Source organism: Micropterus salmoides, unplaced genomic scaffold (assembly GCF_014851395.1).
Source record: "Micropterus salmoides isolate LMB-PRFRI ecotype aquatic unplaced genomic scaffold, ASM1485139v1 Ms_hic_scaffold_13, whole genome shotgun sequence".
Lineage (NCBI taxonomy): Eukaryota > Metazoa > Chordata > Actinopteri > Centrarchiformes > Centrarchidae > Micropterus > Micropterus salmoides.
The window spans coordinates 10,026,354-10,043,992 of NW_024040374.1; the positions used below are offsets into that span (position 1 = coordinate 10,026,354).

A 17,639-nucleotide genomic window follows, 5' to 3' on the forward strand; every position below is an offset into this window, starting at 1 on the left:
TTTACATAGAAAGTCAATGCAGTAGAGCCGCGATTTCCTGTCTGACGGTGCAAAAGGGACGCTGCCGGCGACGCGAAAGCCTTCACGCGAGTTGAAAGAGCAAGAAATTGATTGTCCGTATGTCACCGACAGCTTCAGAGCGTTGTGTGGAGAGGGCCAGGCAGAACGGGAGATTGAAATTCTGCTGGCTGGCTGAGAGCTGCTAAACTTGGGGAGAAGAGCCGGAGCAGCGCTGCAGCTTTTGGACAAAAAAGCACTTGTAGTCAGACTCGATTATGCTCTGATAACTACGCTGTTTGCTCACGGGAGGAGCTCGGAGTAAACTGCTGTGAGCCATGATTGTTCCGAACTCCATTCAGAAAATGAACATTATAGAAATTGTTGTCATGCTGACTTGCTGACAGACGTGACAAAACATGAATTCACATGTTTAACAAATCTGCATCATATTGTAGTTATTTAGGCTTCAGTTTGATCCGTTTATTGCTATTTAATCACAGCAAAATTTACTTTGGTTCATACAGCTGTAGTAATGACAATTGTGTTTGCGCTGTCAATAGGTGCATTGACTTTATGCTGTGCTGCGCAGGCATGCTGGCTAGATATTGTGTAAGACTTTCGCAAGCGCTGCAACGCATTACCATGTCACATGACATCAAAACCAGACAGATACTGTGTTTTGCTACAATCGCAGTTAGTTGCTTGGTGTTTGATGTGTGTTTGGTTTAGGTAGGAATGGTTAGCAAGGGCTTTTAGCTGAGCAGCCTAGCTTTAAGTAGATATACCACATGAATAGGTTGAACTCATACTAAACAGTGATGATATTTAATTGTTTTGATTAAAATTATTACTAGGGACAATTCAGTAGTTGCTGGATATTGGTAGGGACATGTCCTAAATTCTACGCCTTGTGTACATGGCCCTGCCTTCACTAATGATTTGAGCTACACTGTAATGTTCATTATAATGGCTTGAAGTGTGATGTTGTCATACTGTAGGATTACATAATGTGTGTTGATATCAGGGAATGATATGCTGTCAGATTATCAGCATTTAATGTCATTTGTTACAAAAGACGGACAGTATAAAGAATCAGATCCACATTATATATTACATGTTACATAATGATAATTCATATCAATATCATTCAATGAAATAATTAAGTAGTAACCATAATTCTTGTTTTTATGACCTTTCAGAGTCATAGTACATCACATGATTTAAATTTTCTCCCCAAATACTGTAACAGTTTAAACACTGTGTGGTCTTAAAGTGTTTCAATAAGATATTTGCTTTTACAATTTCTTCTTAACTTGATATTCAGCTACATGTGAAAGCAGCCTTAGTCAGGATAGTTTTTTTGTGTGTGTGTTGACTGTAATCTTCTCCAAAAGATGTTGAAACTTACTTCCAATCGCAGTTTTCTTTGGCACTTCAGTTGGTTTGCCAACATCATTGTTGTTGTAGGCGGGTTGGACTTCACAGGTATAGTCGGTGTATGGTGTCAGTCCAGTAAAATTACATGTTCTTCCTGGTGTATGTTTCTTCACTGCAATTGCAAGACAGTTTCATTAGCTGTTTTGTTGTGTTTGATTGAATAACAAGAGAAACAAATTCACAATTACGGCAGCGCAGGACAGCAGATTGTCTTGTTGGTTAAGTACCCATGAAAAGACAAGAAAATGTCAATCAATCAATCAATCAATCAATCAATCAATCAATCAATCAAATTATGTGTCATTGGTAGATCACCAGCTCTGATCCTACCATAAGTATACATTATGTGCTATTAGGCAATGAAATGAGGAATTATTAATATGTGACAAAATCAAAGCTAATATGTTGGTGTTACAACAACCAGCTAATAATTTACTTTGAAGCTGAAGTTTTAGCTATAAATACTTTCTGACCTTGTTCACTTCCTAAGGAAACAATGATAATAAACTCTGATTTCTATTTCTTATTTCATGTTAATTTTGAGAATTTTCTTCACCCAACTGTGACTTGGTATAACATCTCAGGTAATTTACACCTACTATCACTTAGCATGCTTAAGTTTTAGCATGGAGCACTGTAGGTCCATGGATGAGTCATGTTTCCAGAGTTTAACAATTTAAGACCAGTAAAAGGATCTCCAAAACTTCCAAAAGTGCATACCTATAAAATTACTAGTTAGAGAGTTAATCTGAATAATTTTACTTACTTGTGGGTTTCTGTTTGGGAGTAGGGACACAGCTGCAGCCATAAGAAAGCTTCTGAAGATGGACATCTTGACAATTTTTACTGGTCGTGGTCCAACTCAACACAATGGAGGTATTGGTTGCATTCAGCATTGGGTTAATTGTAAGATCTGTTGGAACACATTAGACATCTGTAACACTGAGTATCTGGTGTTGTCCTTTTCTCCATAGTTATCTCAGGATACAAGCTTGTTGTTCTTATAATTGCACTGAGGTAAAGTGAATATCAACATACCACAGTCAACCTGGAAGCTGAACTCAGTTGTGTTTGTTATGGTGACATTGTTGACATCCTGGATCTGACCAATACACCTGTAGTTTGTGTAGGGCTCCAACTCAGGCAATTTCTTGAGCTCACTGAGTTTTCCACTTTCTGCTGAGACACAAGGATGACCACATTTCTTCAACAACTGACAGTTTCATCATTGGTTTCATTTTTTTAGAGTTAGATTAGATTAAAATATCGACACATTCAGAGAAAATGTCAAAAATAAATGTTCTCTTCAGAACTAATCCACAGAATACCTTGACTTCCTCTTACACCAAAAGACAATTCAGAACTGATTTCCATCTTCATTTCTGTTTTACTACAGTGCAGATCAAAAACTCAAATGCATTTCCATGTAAATCCATTCAGAATGTTGTTGACAGACAAAGTCTCTTAACTTTATACTTCACTTTACTTCACTCACCCCAACAGGTGTAATCGGCGGTGAGATCATGACAGTTTGGAGGAAATGTTGTTTCTATTTCTGCAGGAAGTCTAGTGGAATCAATATGATTTATATCCTTTGAATTTAAGAAATCTGTGGAAAAAAGAAAACAGCACATACATTAAACATGACTGAGTAAGGTCTACACCAAATGCAATTCAAAATACAGGAGAAACCTACTGTACATACCAACAGGGATGCTTTTGTTGAGGCTAAAAGATTTTGAACAGTTTCCTGAAGTGAAGGTTGTGGTCAAATCTGAGCAGATGTCATTGTAACGAGGTATGATACAAAACGTTTTATTGTCACTTTTGCATGGCTCAGCTTGAATGTGATTTGATGTTGACAGTGAAGAGCTGATGTTCCAATCACTACGGTAACAAACGGATCCAGGGGTGCAGTTGACTTCTTTAATGTCATCTTTACCTGAAATAGACAAATGATGCACAAATATCTCTCTGTCTTGTTTCTTAAAGCATAAAAAACAAAAGTAAGATGCAGTTCAAAAGTATGAATTATTGTTACTTACGCATTCCAATTGTCTTTGTGATTTCATTTCCAGCATCGTTACAGGGGGTTTCTTTGCTCTCATTCAGTTCAATAAATGCCACATTAAGCTTATATTCAGTGCAGGGCTTCAGGTCTTGGATATTATGTGCTGTGTTTTGATTGGAGTGCTGAACGTTGGATTTCTTTACAATTTCAGGTGAGCCCTTCTCTTTAATGTTTATGGTGTAGGTACCATTGGTAGAGCTTGTGATGTTAATCTGGAAGCCACCCTTGATGCTCATAACAGTGTAAAAACCTGCACACAAAATTAACAGAATCATAAAATCTCTTGGTTAATATAAACCACCTGATGACATTTTTAAATCTCAGTTTGTTCATGTAGATGCTGAACATGTTCCTGAGCATGAAACAAAATATAATCCAAACACAACAATCACTGCATAAATCGACTTTAATTATATTCATTACAAAGTCAGAGAGAAATACTGCAGAGTAAGACTGTAAACCAATACAATTAGTACAAATGTTTGTTAAGATGAGTGTAATGATGAGATATATCATATCTTGAAAGAAAGAAACACTGATACTCACAATGCGGAGATGGAGGGGCAATTGTGGTGGCTGGAGAGCACATTCAAATGAGATTAGAAAAGAAAACAACAAAATATTAATAAGATTATAAAATGTTGAAATACTCTTCCAAACAACTTGCAAATGAAGCAAGTGTCTGTGTTTTATGAACTTCTTATAACCCATTCCTTAGCAGTGCTAGTGGTAGAAACTGTTGTCTGCACTTACACGAATAACACATAGGTCTAAATAAGAAGAATCCAACCTGTGATGTTAGTAGACACTGTAGTGGTGATTGGAGTTGAGGTCTGGTTTGTGGTTGGAGAGAGTGATTTCTCAGTGGTTGAGGGTGAGGATGCAGGTGAGGTGTTTGCAGCAAGAGTAGTAGCTGTAGGATGGAGAGCATGCTGGAGGTCATCTTCTCAAAATACTTTACTGCCAATTCTCTGACCTGATGTACGCCTAACTACTATTTCTGAAAGCAACGCTAATGTTTCCAATAAAACTAAACTGAGGCTGAATACATTACCAGGCATGGTAGTTGAACTGAGTGCCTGAACTTTGGAGTCTGATGTGAGGGTTGGTGTGGTGGGTGAAAGCTTGAGGGCAGGTGCTGGGGTGCCTGTAGGCTTGACAGTAGCTGCTGTGATTGTGCGTGAAGGTGAGGAGTTAACAGATTGGGTGGTTACTGAAGGAAAAGTGGACTTTGTGATGGTGTGTGGAAGTGAGGAGGTTGAAACATCTGCATTCCAAGAGCACAAAAGTCAGGCCAGGCACATTATCACAATGCTAGCTTCTACATGAGCATTTTGCTTCTAAAGATGATGACCACATAAATCCTGTTTCCTCTTGTTACATAGATGGTGTTGCTACTTGTCAATCCCTTCCTTAAGTTATGTCTACTGCACAAGAAAAATGACAAGAGGTGATCAAAAGCAATAGATGCACTGGGCAGAACAAATTTATATTCAGAGCAGGAAAAGCAGTATTTGTATTTGTATTAGTATCTGTTCACTGGAAGTCTTGCTGTCATTCTTTGTCAAAACACAAACAAGGTTGCCTAAAGGTTGTGATCTCAACAGGATGATGTCAACAGTGGTAAAGTGTTGGACAAATGTTGGACCCAAAGCCACCTCTCTTAGCTTCTTCACAGAGTAAACTGGGTTTAATCACTGCAAAAAGTGAGCTCTCAAAAACAAGGTAAAAAAGCATTTAAATGGGGGAAATATTACTTAAAATAAAATGATCTGCCAACAGAACAAAAACATTTCAGTTGCTACTTAAGGACAAAAAAACTTGAAACAAGTGAAATTATCTAATATAAAAGCCAACCTGGTAAGAAGAAATATCTTGCCAGACAAAAAACAAGTATGTTTTGCCTTCAATTAAGATAATTAATCTTACTTAGATTTTAGTTTTGTAGCTTTGTTTTTAGTATGTATAAACCAAAGTACTGGCTAAATAGAAAATATATAATCTATTATTAAACCAGAGCTGATGAAGACATTGAAAGGCAAGTTTGGCCTCAACACTGATTATATGTTTCTACTATAGCTTTCTCACAGAAACTATAGGATAAACTATTTCTAAAAAGCCAGGATCAGAGGATAAGATGGAAATAAGGTACATCCATACCGCAGAATTTGTCTTACCTAAATACTAAAATCACTGGACACAGAGCTGCTGCTCTTTTCTAAACCTTACAGTTATGCTTTAAATTCTCCAGACTTTGTTTGAGCTAAAAGTTTCCCAAAAGATTAAAAACATCTAAATATCATCACAAGGAGCAATCACAACATCAGTGTCAAAATCTTTCTTGTCCTTAACTTATATTCACTTTGCAGGAAGCAGAAAGGTGAATACATTTCATTGTGCGAACATGCAATGGACCATAAATGCATATAATGCGATAAAAATATTATGCATAAACAATATGTACCCCTACAGGAAAATTTCCCCATGATTTAAGGGTCTAATTTTAGACTCTTAAATGATGGCATCGATGTTATGCAACAAGTTATTGTTAGTCCCTGGCCCTGTACACAGCAACATCCTATTCCCTCTCTAATACCTGTCGCTATTACGACCGGCGCGCTGTGAACAGTTGGTGATCGTTCCTCTGGCAGGATGAATTTTACGCGTGATCACCACGCAACTTTCTAAATTCTTCCATCTCACAGAGAAAAGAAGTCAGGTCGAAACTAAATTTTCTTTATTGGCATGAGTGTTAATATACTAGTATTGCCAAAGCTAAAGGATACATACAAAAAAAATCATTCATATAGTTCATCAAAAAAATAAAATAAAATAATTGTATTTCAATACATTGGATATTCTACATCTAGCATTTTCCTTCTAACGATGATGACCACATAAATCCTGTTTCCTCTTGTTACAAAGATGGTTTTGCTACTTGTAATTCCTTCCCTCAACTTATGTCTACTAAACATTGTATTAACAAGAAAAAAGGACTCTGTAGGACCTCTCACAAGTTATCTCTATAAAGCCAGGATCAGTGGGTAAGATGGAAATATGTTTTTTCCCCAGAATTCACTGGTTCAATATCTTGCCCAAGGACACTTCGACATGAAGCCTGGAGGAACTGGGGATTGATCCGCCGACTTTAGTTACACCCCAAATTGCATATTCATTAAGGCAAAAGTAGCAGCCTAACAACAGGTGCTATCTTGCACTTCTGAAAGACATCATTCTGCGTGCACACCGTTAGTAGATCAGCTTCCGTGCTAATTTTTCTGGTGATATCAAGTTTACACACGTTTTTACTCTCGCAAACCTTTAGTAAATCAGGCACATAATGTGATAAATATAATATGTATAAAATTCCCCCATGATTTAAGGGTCTACTCTTCATTAACAATTAAAAGGTAAACACCTGGGAGAAAAGTTTGACCTGCAAAAGGTCTTTTCTTTTCCATGCACTATATCAATGTCAAATTAATTCCTGTATTGGACTTGAATGTGAATGAAAATTCCCATTGCAGATCAGCTGCACACTGTATGAACATAAGCGTTTCATACTGTTTTGGCAAAAGCAATATTTGAAATGAGCATAAACTAAAATGCAATTTACATATTTTGTACATGAAGAACTGTGTTTAGGTAAGGATAACTGTAGCCCCACATTCCTCCATCAAAGGATTGTGGACCAAGTATGTGTTAGGGAAATCTTGCAACACATGGACATCATTTTCACCTGTTCATCCTGAAGCTAAATGTTTCCACATGTAGTTTACTTTGGAATTGATCCTCATGGAGAACATGCTGGAGGTCATCTTCAAGTCAAAATACCTTTCTGCCAGTACTCTTACCTGATATAATCCCTAACAACTATTTCAAGAGGAAATCATGCTGAATGCAACACTAATGTTTCCAATAAAACTGTAAACTGAGGCTGAATACATTCCCAGATGTGGTAGTTGAATCGAGTGCCCGAACATTGGAGTCTGAGGTGGGGGTTGATTGTGGTGAGTGAAAGTTTGAGGGCAGTTACTTTGGTGTCTGAAGGCATGACAGTACCTGCTGCCGTGGTGAGTGGAAGTGAGGAGGTGACAGATTGGTTGGGTTTTGGAGGTACACTGGACTTTGTGGTGGTGGGTGGAGGTGTGGAGGATGAAACGTCTGTATTCCAAGAAAACAAAAGTCAGGCCAGGCACATTATCACAATGCTAGCTTCTACATGAGCATTTTGCTCCTAAAGATGATGACCACATCAATCCTGTTTCCTCTTGTTACAAAGATGGTGTTGCTACTTGTCAATCCCTTCCTTTAGTTATGTCTACTACACATTTGTATTAACAAGAAAAAATGACACCGTAGGACTTCTCACAATTTATTTCTATAAAGCCAGGATCAGTGTGTAAGATGGAAATATGATTTTTTCCTCAGAAATAACTGTGTTCAAACTGATTTTTTCCTTAGTTCTATTAGGAAATATTAGGATTCATGTTTCACTGGCTGCATAATCAGTGACTTACTTATTCTTGTGATGGAAAAAAGTATCATCCGTACTGCAGAATTTGACTCACCTAAATACTGAAAACACTCGACACAAACTGCATCTCTTTCCTAATTCTAGCCTTAACTGTAGCTATGAGTTTAAATACTTCCTGTTGTGGGACTTTGCTGTCTTTCTTTGTCAAAACACAAGCAAACAAGTCTGTTTTCTTAGTGGTTGAGGGTGAGGATGCAGGTAAGGTGTTTGCAGGAAGAGTAGTAGCTGTAGGATGGAGAGCATGCTGGAGGTCATCTTCTCAAAATACTTTATTGCCAATACTCTTACCTGATGTAAGCCTAACTACTATTTCAGGAAGATATCACGCTGAAAGCTATGCTAATGTTTCCAATAAAACTGTAAACTAAGGCCGAATACATTACCAGGCATGGTAGTTGAACTGAGTGCCTGAAATTTGGAGTCTGATGTGAGGGTTGGTGTGGTGTGTGAAAGAATGCTGGCAGGTGCTGGGGTGCCTGTAGGCTTGACAGTAGCTGCTGTGATTGTGCGTGAAGGTGAGGAGGTGACAGATTGGCTGGTTTCTGAAGGTAAAGTGGACTTTGTGATGGTGTGTGGAAGTGAGGAGGTTGAAACATCTGCATTCCAAGAACACAAAAGTCAGTTATGCTTTAAATACTCCAGACTCCATTTGTTTGACCTAAACGTTTCCCAAAATAAGATTTAATGCATCTACATATCATTATAACTGATCTTAGATAGAGTATAACTTGACAAAAAACCTGGAAAGAGGTGTAAAGGAGCAATCACAACATCAATATGGAAATTGGGCTTTGGATATCATGCTGAATGAAACGCTAATGTTTCCAATAAAACTGTAAACTGAGGCTGAATACATTCCCAGATGTGGTAGTTGAATCGAGTGCCCGAACATTGGAGTCTGAGGTGGGGGTTGATTGTGGTGAGTGAAAGTTTGAGGGCAGTTACTTTGGTGTCTGAAGGCATGACAGTACCTGCTGCCGTGGTGAGTGGAAGTGAGGAGGTGACAGATTGGTTGGGTTTTGGAGGTACACTGGACTTTGTGGTGGTGGGTGGAGGTGTGGAGGTTGAAACATCTGCATTCCAAGAAAACAAAAGTCAGGCCAGGCACATTATCACAATGCTAGCTTCTACATGAGCATTTTGCTCCTTAAGATGATGACCACATCAATCCTGTTTCCTCTTGTTACAAAGATGGTGTTGCTACTTGTCAATCCCTTCCTTTAGTTATGTCTACTACACATTTGTATTAACAAGAAAAAATGACACCGTAGGACTTCTCACAATTTATTTCTATAAAGCCAGGATCAGTGTGTAAGATGGAAATGTGATTTTTTCCTCAGAAATAACTGTGTTCAAACTGATTTTTTCCTTAGTTCTATTAGGAAATATTAGGATTCATGTTTCACTGGCTGCATAATCAGTGACTTACTTATTCTTGTGATGGAAAAAAGTATCATCCGTACTGCAGAATTTGACTCACCTAAATACTGAAAACACTCGACACAAACTGCATCTCTTTCCTAATTCTAGCCTTAACTGTAGCTATGAGTTTAAATACTTCCTGTTGTGGGACTTTGCTGTCTTTCTTTGTCAAAACACAAGCAAACAAGTCTGTTTTCTTAGTGGTTGAGGGTGAGGATGCAGGTAAGGTGTTTGCAGGAAGAGTAGTAGCTGTAGGATGGAGAGCATGCTGGAGGTCATCTTCTCAAAATACTTTACTGCCAATTCTCTGACCTGATGTACGCCTAACTACTATTTCAGGAAGATATCACGCTGAAAGCTATGCTAATGTTTCCAATAAAACTGTAAACTGAGGCTGAATACATTACTAGGCATGGTAGTTGAACTGAGTGCCTGAAATTTGGAGTCTGATGTGAGGGTTGGTGTGGTGGGTGAAAGAATGAGGGCAGGTGCTGGGGTGCCTGTAGGCTTGACAGTAGCTGCTGTGATTGTGCGTGAAGGTGAGGAGGTGACAGATTGGCTGGTTTCTGAAGGTAAAGTGGACTTTGTGATGGTGTGTGGAAGTGAGGAGGTTGAAACATCTGCATTCCAAGAACACAAAAGTCAGTTATGCTTTAAATACTCCAGACTCCATTTGTTTGACCTAAACGTTTCCCAAAATAAGATTTAATGCATCTACATATCATTATAACTGATCTTAGATAGAGTATAACTTGACAAAAAACCTGGAAAGAGGTGTAAAGGAGCAATCACAACATCAATATAGAAATTGGGCTTTGGATATCACGCTGAAAGCTATGCTAATGTTTCCAATAAAACTGTAAACTGAGGCTGAATACATTCCCAGATGTGGTAGTTGAATCGAGTGCCCGAACATTGGAGTCTGAGGTGGGGGTTGATTGTGGTGAGTGAAAGTTTGAGGGCAGTTACTTTGGTGTCTGAAGGCATGACAGTACCTGCTGCCGTGGTGAGTGGAAGTGAGGAGGTGACAGATTGGTTGGGTTTTGGAGGTACACTGGACTTTGTGGTGGTGGGTGGAGGTGTGGAGGTTGAAACATCTGCATTCCAAGAAAACAAAAGTCAGGCCAGGCACATTATCACAATGCTAGCTTCTACATGAGCATTTTGCTCCTTAAGATGATGACCACATCAATCCTGTTTCCTCTTGTTACAAAGATGGTGTTGCTACTTGTCAATCCCTTCCTTTAGTTATGTCTACTACACATTTGTATTAACAAGAAAAAATGACACCGTAGGACTTCTCACAATTTATTTCTATAAAGCCAGGATCAGTGTGTAAGATGGAAATATGATTTTTTCCTCAGAAATAACTGTGTTCAAACTGATTTTTTCCTTAGTTCTATTAGGAAATATTAGGATTCATGTTTCACTGGCTGCATAATCAGTGACTTACTTATTCTTGTGATGGAAAAAAGTATCATCCGTACTGCAGAATTTGACTCACCTAAATACTGAAAACACTCGACACAAACTGCATCTCTTTCCTAATTCTAGCCTTAACTGTAGCTATGAGTTTAAATACTTCCTGTTGTGGGACTTTGCTGTCTTTCTTTGTCAAAACACAAGCAAACAAGTCTGTTTTCTTAGTGGTTGAGGGTGAGGATGCAGGTAAGGTGTTTGCAGGAAGAGTAGTAGCTGTAGGATGGAGAGCATGCTGGAGGTCATCTTCTCAAAATACTTTACTGCCAATTCTCTGACCTGATGTAAGCCTAACTACTATTTCAGGAAGATATCACGCTGAAAGCTATGCTAATGTTTCCAATAAAACTGTAAACTGAGGCTGAATACATTACCAGGCATGGTAGTTGAACTGAGTGCCTGAAATTTGGAGTCTGATGTGAGGGTTGGTGTGGTGCGTGAAAGAATGAGGGCAGGTGCTGGGGTGCCTGTAGGCTTGACAGTAGCTGCTGTGATTGTGCGTGAAGGTGAGGAGGTGACAGATTGGCTGGTTTCTGAAGGTAAAGTGGACTTTGTGATGGTGTGTGGAAGTGAGGAGGTTGAAACATCTGCATTCCAGGAACACAAAAGTCAGTTATGCTTTAAATACTCCAGACTCCATTTGTTTGACCTAAACGTTTCCCAAAATAAGATTTAATGCATCTACATATCATTATAACTGATCTTAGATAGAGTATAACTTGACAAAAAACCTGGAAAGAGGTGTAAAGGAGCAATCACAACATCAATATGGAAATTGGGCTTTGGATATCATGCTGAATGAAACGCTAATGTTTCCAATAAAACTGTAAACTGAGGCTGAATACATTCCCAGATGTGGTAGTTGAATCGAGTGCCCGAACATTGGAGTCTGAGGTGGGGGTTGATTGTGGTGAGTGAAAGTTTGAGGGCAGTTACTTTGGTGTCTGAAGGCATGACAATACCTGCTGCCGTGGTGAGTGGAAGTGAGGAGGTGACAGATTGGTTGGGTTTTGGAGGTACACTGGACTTTGTGGTGGTGGGTGGAGGTGTGGAGGTTGAAACATCTGCATTCCAAGAAAACAAAAGTCAGGCCAGGCACATTATCACAATGCTAGCTTCTACATGAGCATTTTGCTCCTTAAGATGATGACCACATCAATCCTGTTTCCTCTTGTTACAAAGATGGTGTTGCTACTTGTCAATCCCTTCCTTTAGTTATGTCTACTACACATTTGTATTAACAAGAAAAAATGCCAAGCAATAGTTGCACTGGGCAGAACAAATTTATATTCAGAGCAGGAAAAGCAGTATTCAGCTGTTCAGTGGGATTCTGCCGCTAGAATAGCAGAAATGTAATCAAGCTGAGCATTAACTGTACTTATGAGTTTAAATACTTTTTTTTTAAAGACTTTGTTGTCTTTCTTTGTCAAAGCACAAACAAGGTTGTGAATCTCAACAGGATGATGTCAACAGTGGAAAGTGTCGGCAAAATGTTGCGCCAATAGCCACCTCACTTAGTTTCTTCACAGAGTAAATTGGGTTTAATGTTTAAATCAAAGTACCGGATAAATAGAAAATATATAATCTATTAAACCAGAGTTGATGAAGACATTGAAAGACAAGTTTAGCCTCAACTTTGATTAGATGTTTCTATTATAGCTTTCTCAAAGAAACTGTAGGGTAACCTCTCACAGCTTATTTCTATAAAGCCAGGATCAGAGGATAAAATGGAAATAAGGTATTTAAATTTTTCTAGAAAACGTTGTGTTCAAACAGATTTTTTTTTCTACCACTGATGATTGTAGAGTACCCACTTTTAGGAAATATTAGGATTCATGTTTCACTGGCTGCATAATCAGTGACTTTCTTGTTCCTATAATGGAAAAAAGTTACATCCATACCGCAGAATTTGATTTACCTAAATACTAAAAACACTTGACACAGAACTGCTCAAATTACTGCTCTATTACTGTTATACTCTCCATACTCAGACAGAGTATAATACAGAGTATAATTTGACAAAAAACAAGGAAAAAAGGTTTAAAGAAGCAATCACAATCTCACTTTGGAAAGCAGAAAGGTGAATACAATGGATCATATAGGTATAGCACAGGCATAGTTAGACATAAACATTTTATTAATTATGATAACAATTAAATTTTGTTATTTAGTATTGCCACTCACCTTTTGGGTCTTCACCTGGAATTACAAATAAGAAAAAAATAATTAAATCATTTTGCCATGCTTTTTTGCCATAAAAGAGTTCTGTTTACTGCATATAATTATACAGAAAAAGAAACAAACCAACAAGTACGTTTTTTCAGGTGTTAAATTTTTGTAAAGCGTGAACTTCCTTCTTCCCCAAAAAAAAAATCTTTAAGGGCCAAGTTAACATTGGTGACTATTTTCTATCTGAGGTTGTGTATGAGGCAGGGCTGTACAACCTGGTTGCTATGACAATGTGGCAAAGAGTCATATTTGCTATTTCAGAAGGCAAACCGCTATTTCCTGCTTTGCACTGAAACCTAGAACCTCTCCACACTTACAAAATTAGTTTCAGTTTGGACAGATCACTGGATCATTCTGAAGCACAAATGGACTTTCTTTCTCATATCCTCATTTTTAGCCTTTAGGAATAACAGTGTCTCCAAATATTGTTTAAAATGATAATCATGCTTTGCTGAATGCCCCATTAATATGAATTATTAATAATTTATGTCTTAATAAGTGCGTTTTTCTTTGCTTTTCAAACTACATTTTCTTATATTACAATAGTTTTACGAATTTGGAACAAAAATAGGCTTGTAAATACATATTGGCAGTTTTGTCCATTTGTTCTTTATAATAAAAGCAATGAGTGATGAGGTGATGGGGGACAGTCAAACAATGAGTTTCAGGATGTGGTTTGGCGCATTCTTGTTTCACTGTCTCGAGCAGAGATGCATGCTCTCTGCAGTGACATTTCACCACTTTATACTTCCTGCCGATTGAAGTGTTTCAGTGAAAGGTTTGAGTGATCAAATTGATTTTACTAGTGAGAAAACTTTATCCAAACCCTAATATTGTTTGTTTAATTTACAGCATTGTTGTTTTTAAGTTTTTAGGTTGTTTTTTAAATGGCCTAAATATTTTTAAGTAAAGCCTCCTTGGTCTTTTGCGTGCTTTCTTTTTCAGGGCTGAGTGTGAAACAAAGGTGTGATATTCACACTGTTACATCAGCCTGTTCAAGTGTGAGAGAGAAAGAAGCAGAAGTAGAGGAAGAAATAGGTAGAGGAAGGGAGATGAGGTGACAATAGAGAAGAAATTCAACTGCACAAATTTGACAGTAGTTACAGTTTACTGACAGTCAGAGCTCAAATGCCCTCAGACTCCTGTCCCTGAATCCATTTACTTTTCTGACATTTAATAAAGAAACTGATACAGTGTCTGGATCTGTCTCTCATACATCAGTTTTCTCTCTATCAGAGCTCACCATAAGTTTTTTTATCCTTTCTTGTCATATTTTGCATTCACCGCAGAATACCGCCCCCTGCTTTGTGACGAGCACACTCCTCCCAGAACCTGCTTTAATCATGCAGCATTCTTAACATCTCTGACCTCACTTCTTCATTTTAGACACTACACTTCCCTATTTTTTTCATGAATTCTCAATTTACTTTTGCTCAGTCTCAGCCTGCTTGGCCCGCTCTGCTGCTCTGCTCTTGCCAGGAAATGAAGGCAACCCAGAATGGAACACGGAAGTGGTCAACTTTTTGATCTGCTGCAGCAAAAGAAAGCTTGAAAATCTGCATGTTAATGCTTGCTCTCACACTGTTTTACCTAAATGTAACTAGCGCTCACATGATATTTGGCCCGAAGGGTTGATCTGACCCTACGTTTACTCTAATTCTTTAACAACAATGAGGGAAAAAAGTGAAGAAAGACAAGTTGGGCAGAGTTTTGAATGGATTTAACACCAACTAGTTTCTGTATTGGAAGGAAGCTCTTCGCCACATTCTCTGTTATTTAATATTAGTGGTGAAACACCATCAAATGCATACTTATAACACAAATACATATTGCATGTTTTAAAAGTCACAGTACAGCACATACATGATTAATAATAACTGTTTCTGCAGAACCAGTACTTTTACTTTTGATACTTTAAGTACATTTAGCTTATAATACTTATTTGAGTAAGATATTGAGGGTAGGATTTGTAATTGAGAAATTTTTTTTATCTCTACTTTTTCTTAAGTAAAATCTCTGAATACTTCTTCCAGCACTGGGTAAACGTATCAATACCATTCTGTAAAAATACTCCATTACAATTAAAAGTCTTGTATTCAAAACTGTGCTTAAGTAGAAGTCTTATCAGTTACCTAAAGAATATATGTAGCCATGTTGCAGGCAAATTGAGCTCTGTAAGAGATATATTCTTCTACAGTGTATTGTACTATTAGATAATTATTTCTTTTACATGTAAATAGCATTTAACTTTTGTAGCTGTTGAGATGAAGCTGATTCCAGTTATTTTTGTATATTGTCAGGCGGTTTAATTTACTGTATAACAATGCACTGTTCTGTGTGCTCATTATAGGTTTGTTAAATATTAATTTGCAAAGTAACCATAGAAAATATACAATATTTCCCTCTGAAATGTAGTGGATTATACATCAGAATGGTGCTAAAATACAGTACTTGAGTAAGTGTACTTAGTATCCACCAGTGGTCATATGTTAATAATGGTAAGATTACTAAATTGATACAAAATTATATAAAACAAATCATCATTGCTTTTAAAAATATTGCTACTTTTGGAGTGTTTTAATTATGAAAAATGATACCTGATCAATGGAAAAGTGAAGAGATAAAAATAAGAAACGTCTGTTGATATGGTGTACCATGATGACTCATCTCACGCACTAGCTGTGAAATACTGTATGTTAGAAACAAATGACAAAAACTGACCCTGACTGACATTAAAGACAACAGAGTGAAATAAATAGAGCGAAGGGTTTATTTCAGCTCATGTGTACAGGCGTCTAAGCTGCAAATAGCAGAAATTGTTTGATGTACTGAACAGTAGCATAACTGAGTGATGCAAGAGGCAGTAAGGTGGGTCTGACTTAACACATGCACATATGCATGCATACACACACACACACACACACACACACAGATGTGTATCATATACAGCACTCACAGCCACTAGGGTTGAAGTGAAGAGCTTGCTGGGACACACCCTGAACATTTCTATCATCTCTAAGAGACATAAATCCCCCCCACCTACACACACACACACATGATACACTCATATACACGTACCCACACACACTTACGCGCATGCGCACACGCACACACACACACACACACACACACACACACACACATACTAACACACAATGTCAAAGGAGAACAGAAACATGATTGCAAAAATTCCCATAGCTTTGTACCAAATGAAAGAACACGTTTTAAAGACAGTCTTCTTATTAACAGCAGTCTTTGGTTGAACATAACTGTTTATTCTTTTGCCAAAGGGGCTCTCAAACCTGTCACTTTTTAGCTTCTCACATCAAGTGTGCGCTGTACTGTCTTGTGTTCTTGGGTTTGAAAAGTTTAAGAAACGTGAAGTAGCACAAACGGAGGCACAACTCAAAAATATGATATACTGTAGCTTGTCATTTCTGCCCTCAGTTTTTACTTTAAATGATTACATTTTGTGCGCCGATGTTTTCCAGTTTTCAAAAAAAGCAAATTGTCAAGCATTTGCACTGACAGATTCAAGCCTCTGTCTCAGGCATGGAAAGTGTTTAACCTTTTCTTGTAAACATGATCACATGCTCAACAACCATATGCTACAACTTCAAAAACAATTAAATTAGATTGCCTACAATTGGCTATTATTCAAGTTTTGGATCATTTACAGATTTTGTTTTCCTTCTAGAAGACTTTCAATGACACATTCAAGGACTCAACTTCACAGAGCACCGTTCCCTTTCCACAATCACTTCATAAAGACGATGCAGTTGGTTACTTACAGTTGGCCAAACCGATGATTAGAGCCAAGAGCAGCAGGATCTTTAGACCACAGAGACCCGCCATATCCAGGAGTTTGGGTGTGCACGGCCGCAAACCATACAGTATAGTCCTATTGGGGACCAATAGGCAGATATTGACACGCCGAATTGAAGCAGTATTTTAAATTCTAAACTTAACCCTAAGAGAGAAATAATCCAAAAACTACATATGTTTTCTGCCTTATCAGTTGGTGCAGCTTCCTGGACTTGTCCCCCAAACCTAAACCTCGCCTCTGGTTTCAAGCAAGTGATAGTGATGTCACACAAAGAGAGGCTGCCTTTACCTTAACGTTTGGTGACAGGAAGCTTCATTTCAGCTACGCCACCAAGAACAGGAAGTCTTCTCTCGTCTAATCTTTACTTGCTTTTGCTCAAGTGTGAAAACCCTCTGACTTGTGAAAAAAAGGGTGTTTAGTTTTATTCTGAAGCCATTCCCCCCAATTCTTTTAAATTGGGGTTTGACATATCAGGTTTTTAGATACATGCTTAGTACATGATGGTTTCCAAATTCACAGTTTAACTTTGCATCAACAGACACGTAAAAAGAAAAATGAGATGTTGACACACATTGAGGCTTCCAGGCTAATGTCTTCTGTCTAGCTGGCTTCTGTTAGATTGCTGAAAATCAGATAAT

The 17,639-nt window shown here is 37.9% G+C and overlaps 1 protein-coding gene across 10 annotated transcripts in view; it reads right to left on the reverse strand.

Annotated features, from left to right (window-relative positions):
• The window catches only part of ptprc (protein tyrosine phosphatase receptor type C), a 29,252-nt gene extending 11,987 nt beyond the window's left edge, over positions 1-17,265 (reverse strand). The window contains exons 1-17 of one of the 10 annotated variants that reach the window (XM_038715438.1): positions 16,967-17,265; positions 13,131-13,145; positions 11,909-12,010; positions 11,321-11,533; positions 10,463-10,564; positions 9,017-9,118; positions 8,429-8,641; positions 7,571-7,672; positions 4,563-4,775; positions 4,299-4,421; positions 4,055-4,084; positions 3,483-3,758; positions 3,143-3,379; positions 2,933-3,046; positions 2,476-2,613; positions 2,204-2,350; positions 1,409-1,549 (exon numbers count right to left, since the gene is read on the reverse strand). In XM_038715438.1, coding sequence (XP_038571366.1) covers positions 1,409-1,549; positions 2,204-2,350; positions 2,476-2,613; positions 2,933-3,046; positions 3,143-3,379; positions 3,483-3,758; positions 4,055-4,084; positions 4,299-4,421; positions 4,563-4,775; positions 7,571-7,672; positions 8,429-8,641; positions 9,017-9,118; positions 10,463-10,564; positions 11,321-11,533; positions 11,909-12,010; positions 13,131-13,145; positions 16,967-17,030 — 2,332 coding nt within the window. In that variant the 5' untranslated portion in view covers positions 17,031-17,265. Of the gene's footprint in view, positions 1-1,408; positions 1,550-2,203; positions 2,351-2,475; positions 2,617-2,932; positions 3,047-3,142; positions 3,380-3,482; positions 3,759-4,054; positions 4,085-4,298; positions 4,422-4,562; positions 4,776-7,570; positions 7,673-8,428; positions 8,642-9,016; positions 9,119-10,462; positions 10,565-11,320; positions 11,534-11,908; positions 12,011-13,130; positions 13,146-16,966 lie in introns of all 10 variants that reach the window. The other 9 variants (XM_038715437.1, XM_038715439.1, XM_038715440.1 and 6 more) reach the window with 9 other exon arrangements.
• Positions 17,266-17,639: the final 374 nt, after the last annotated feature.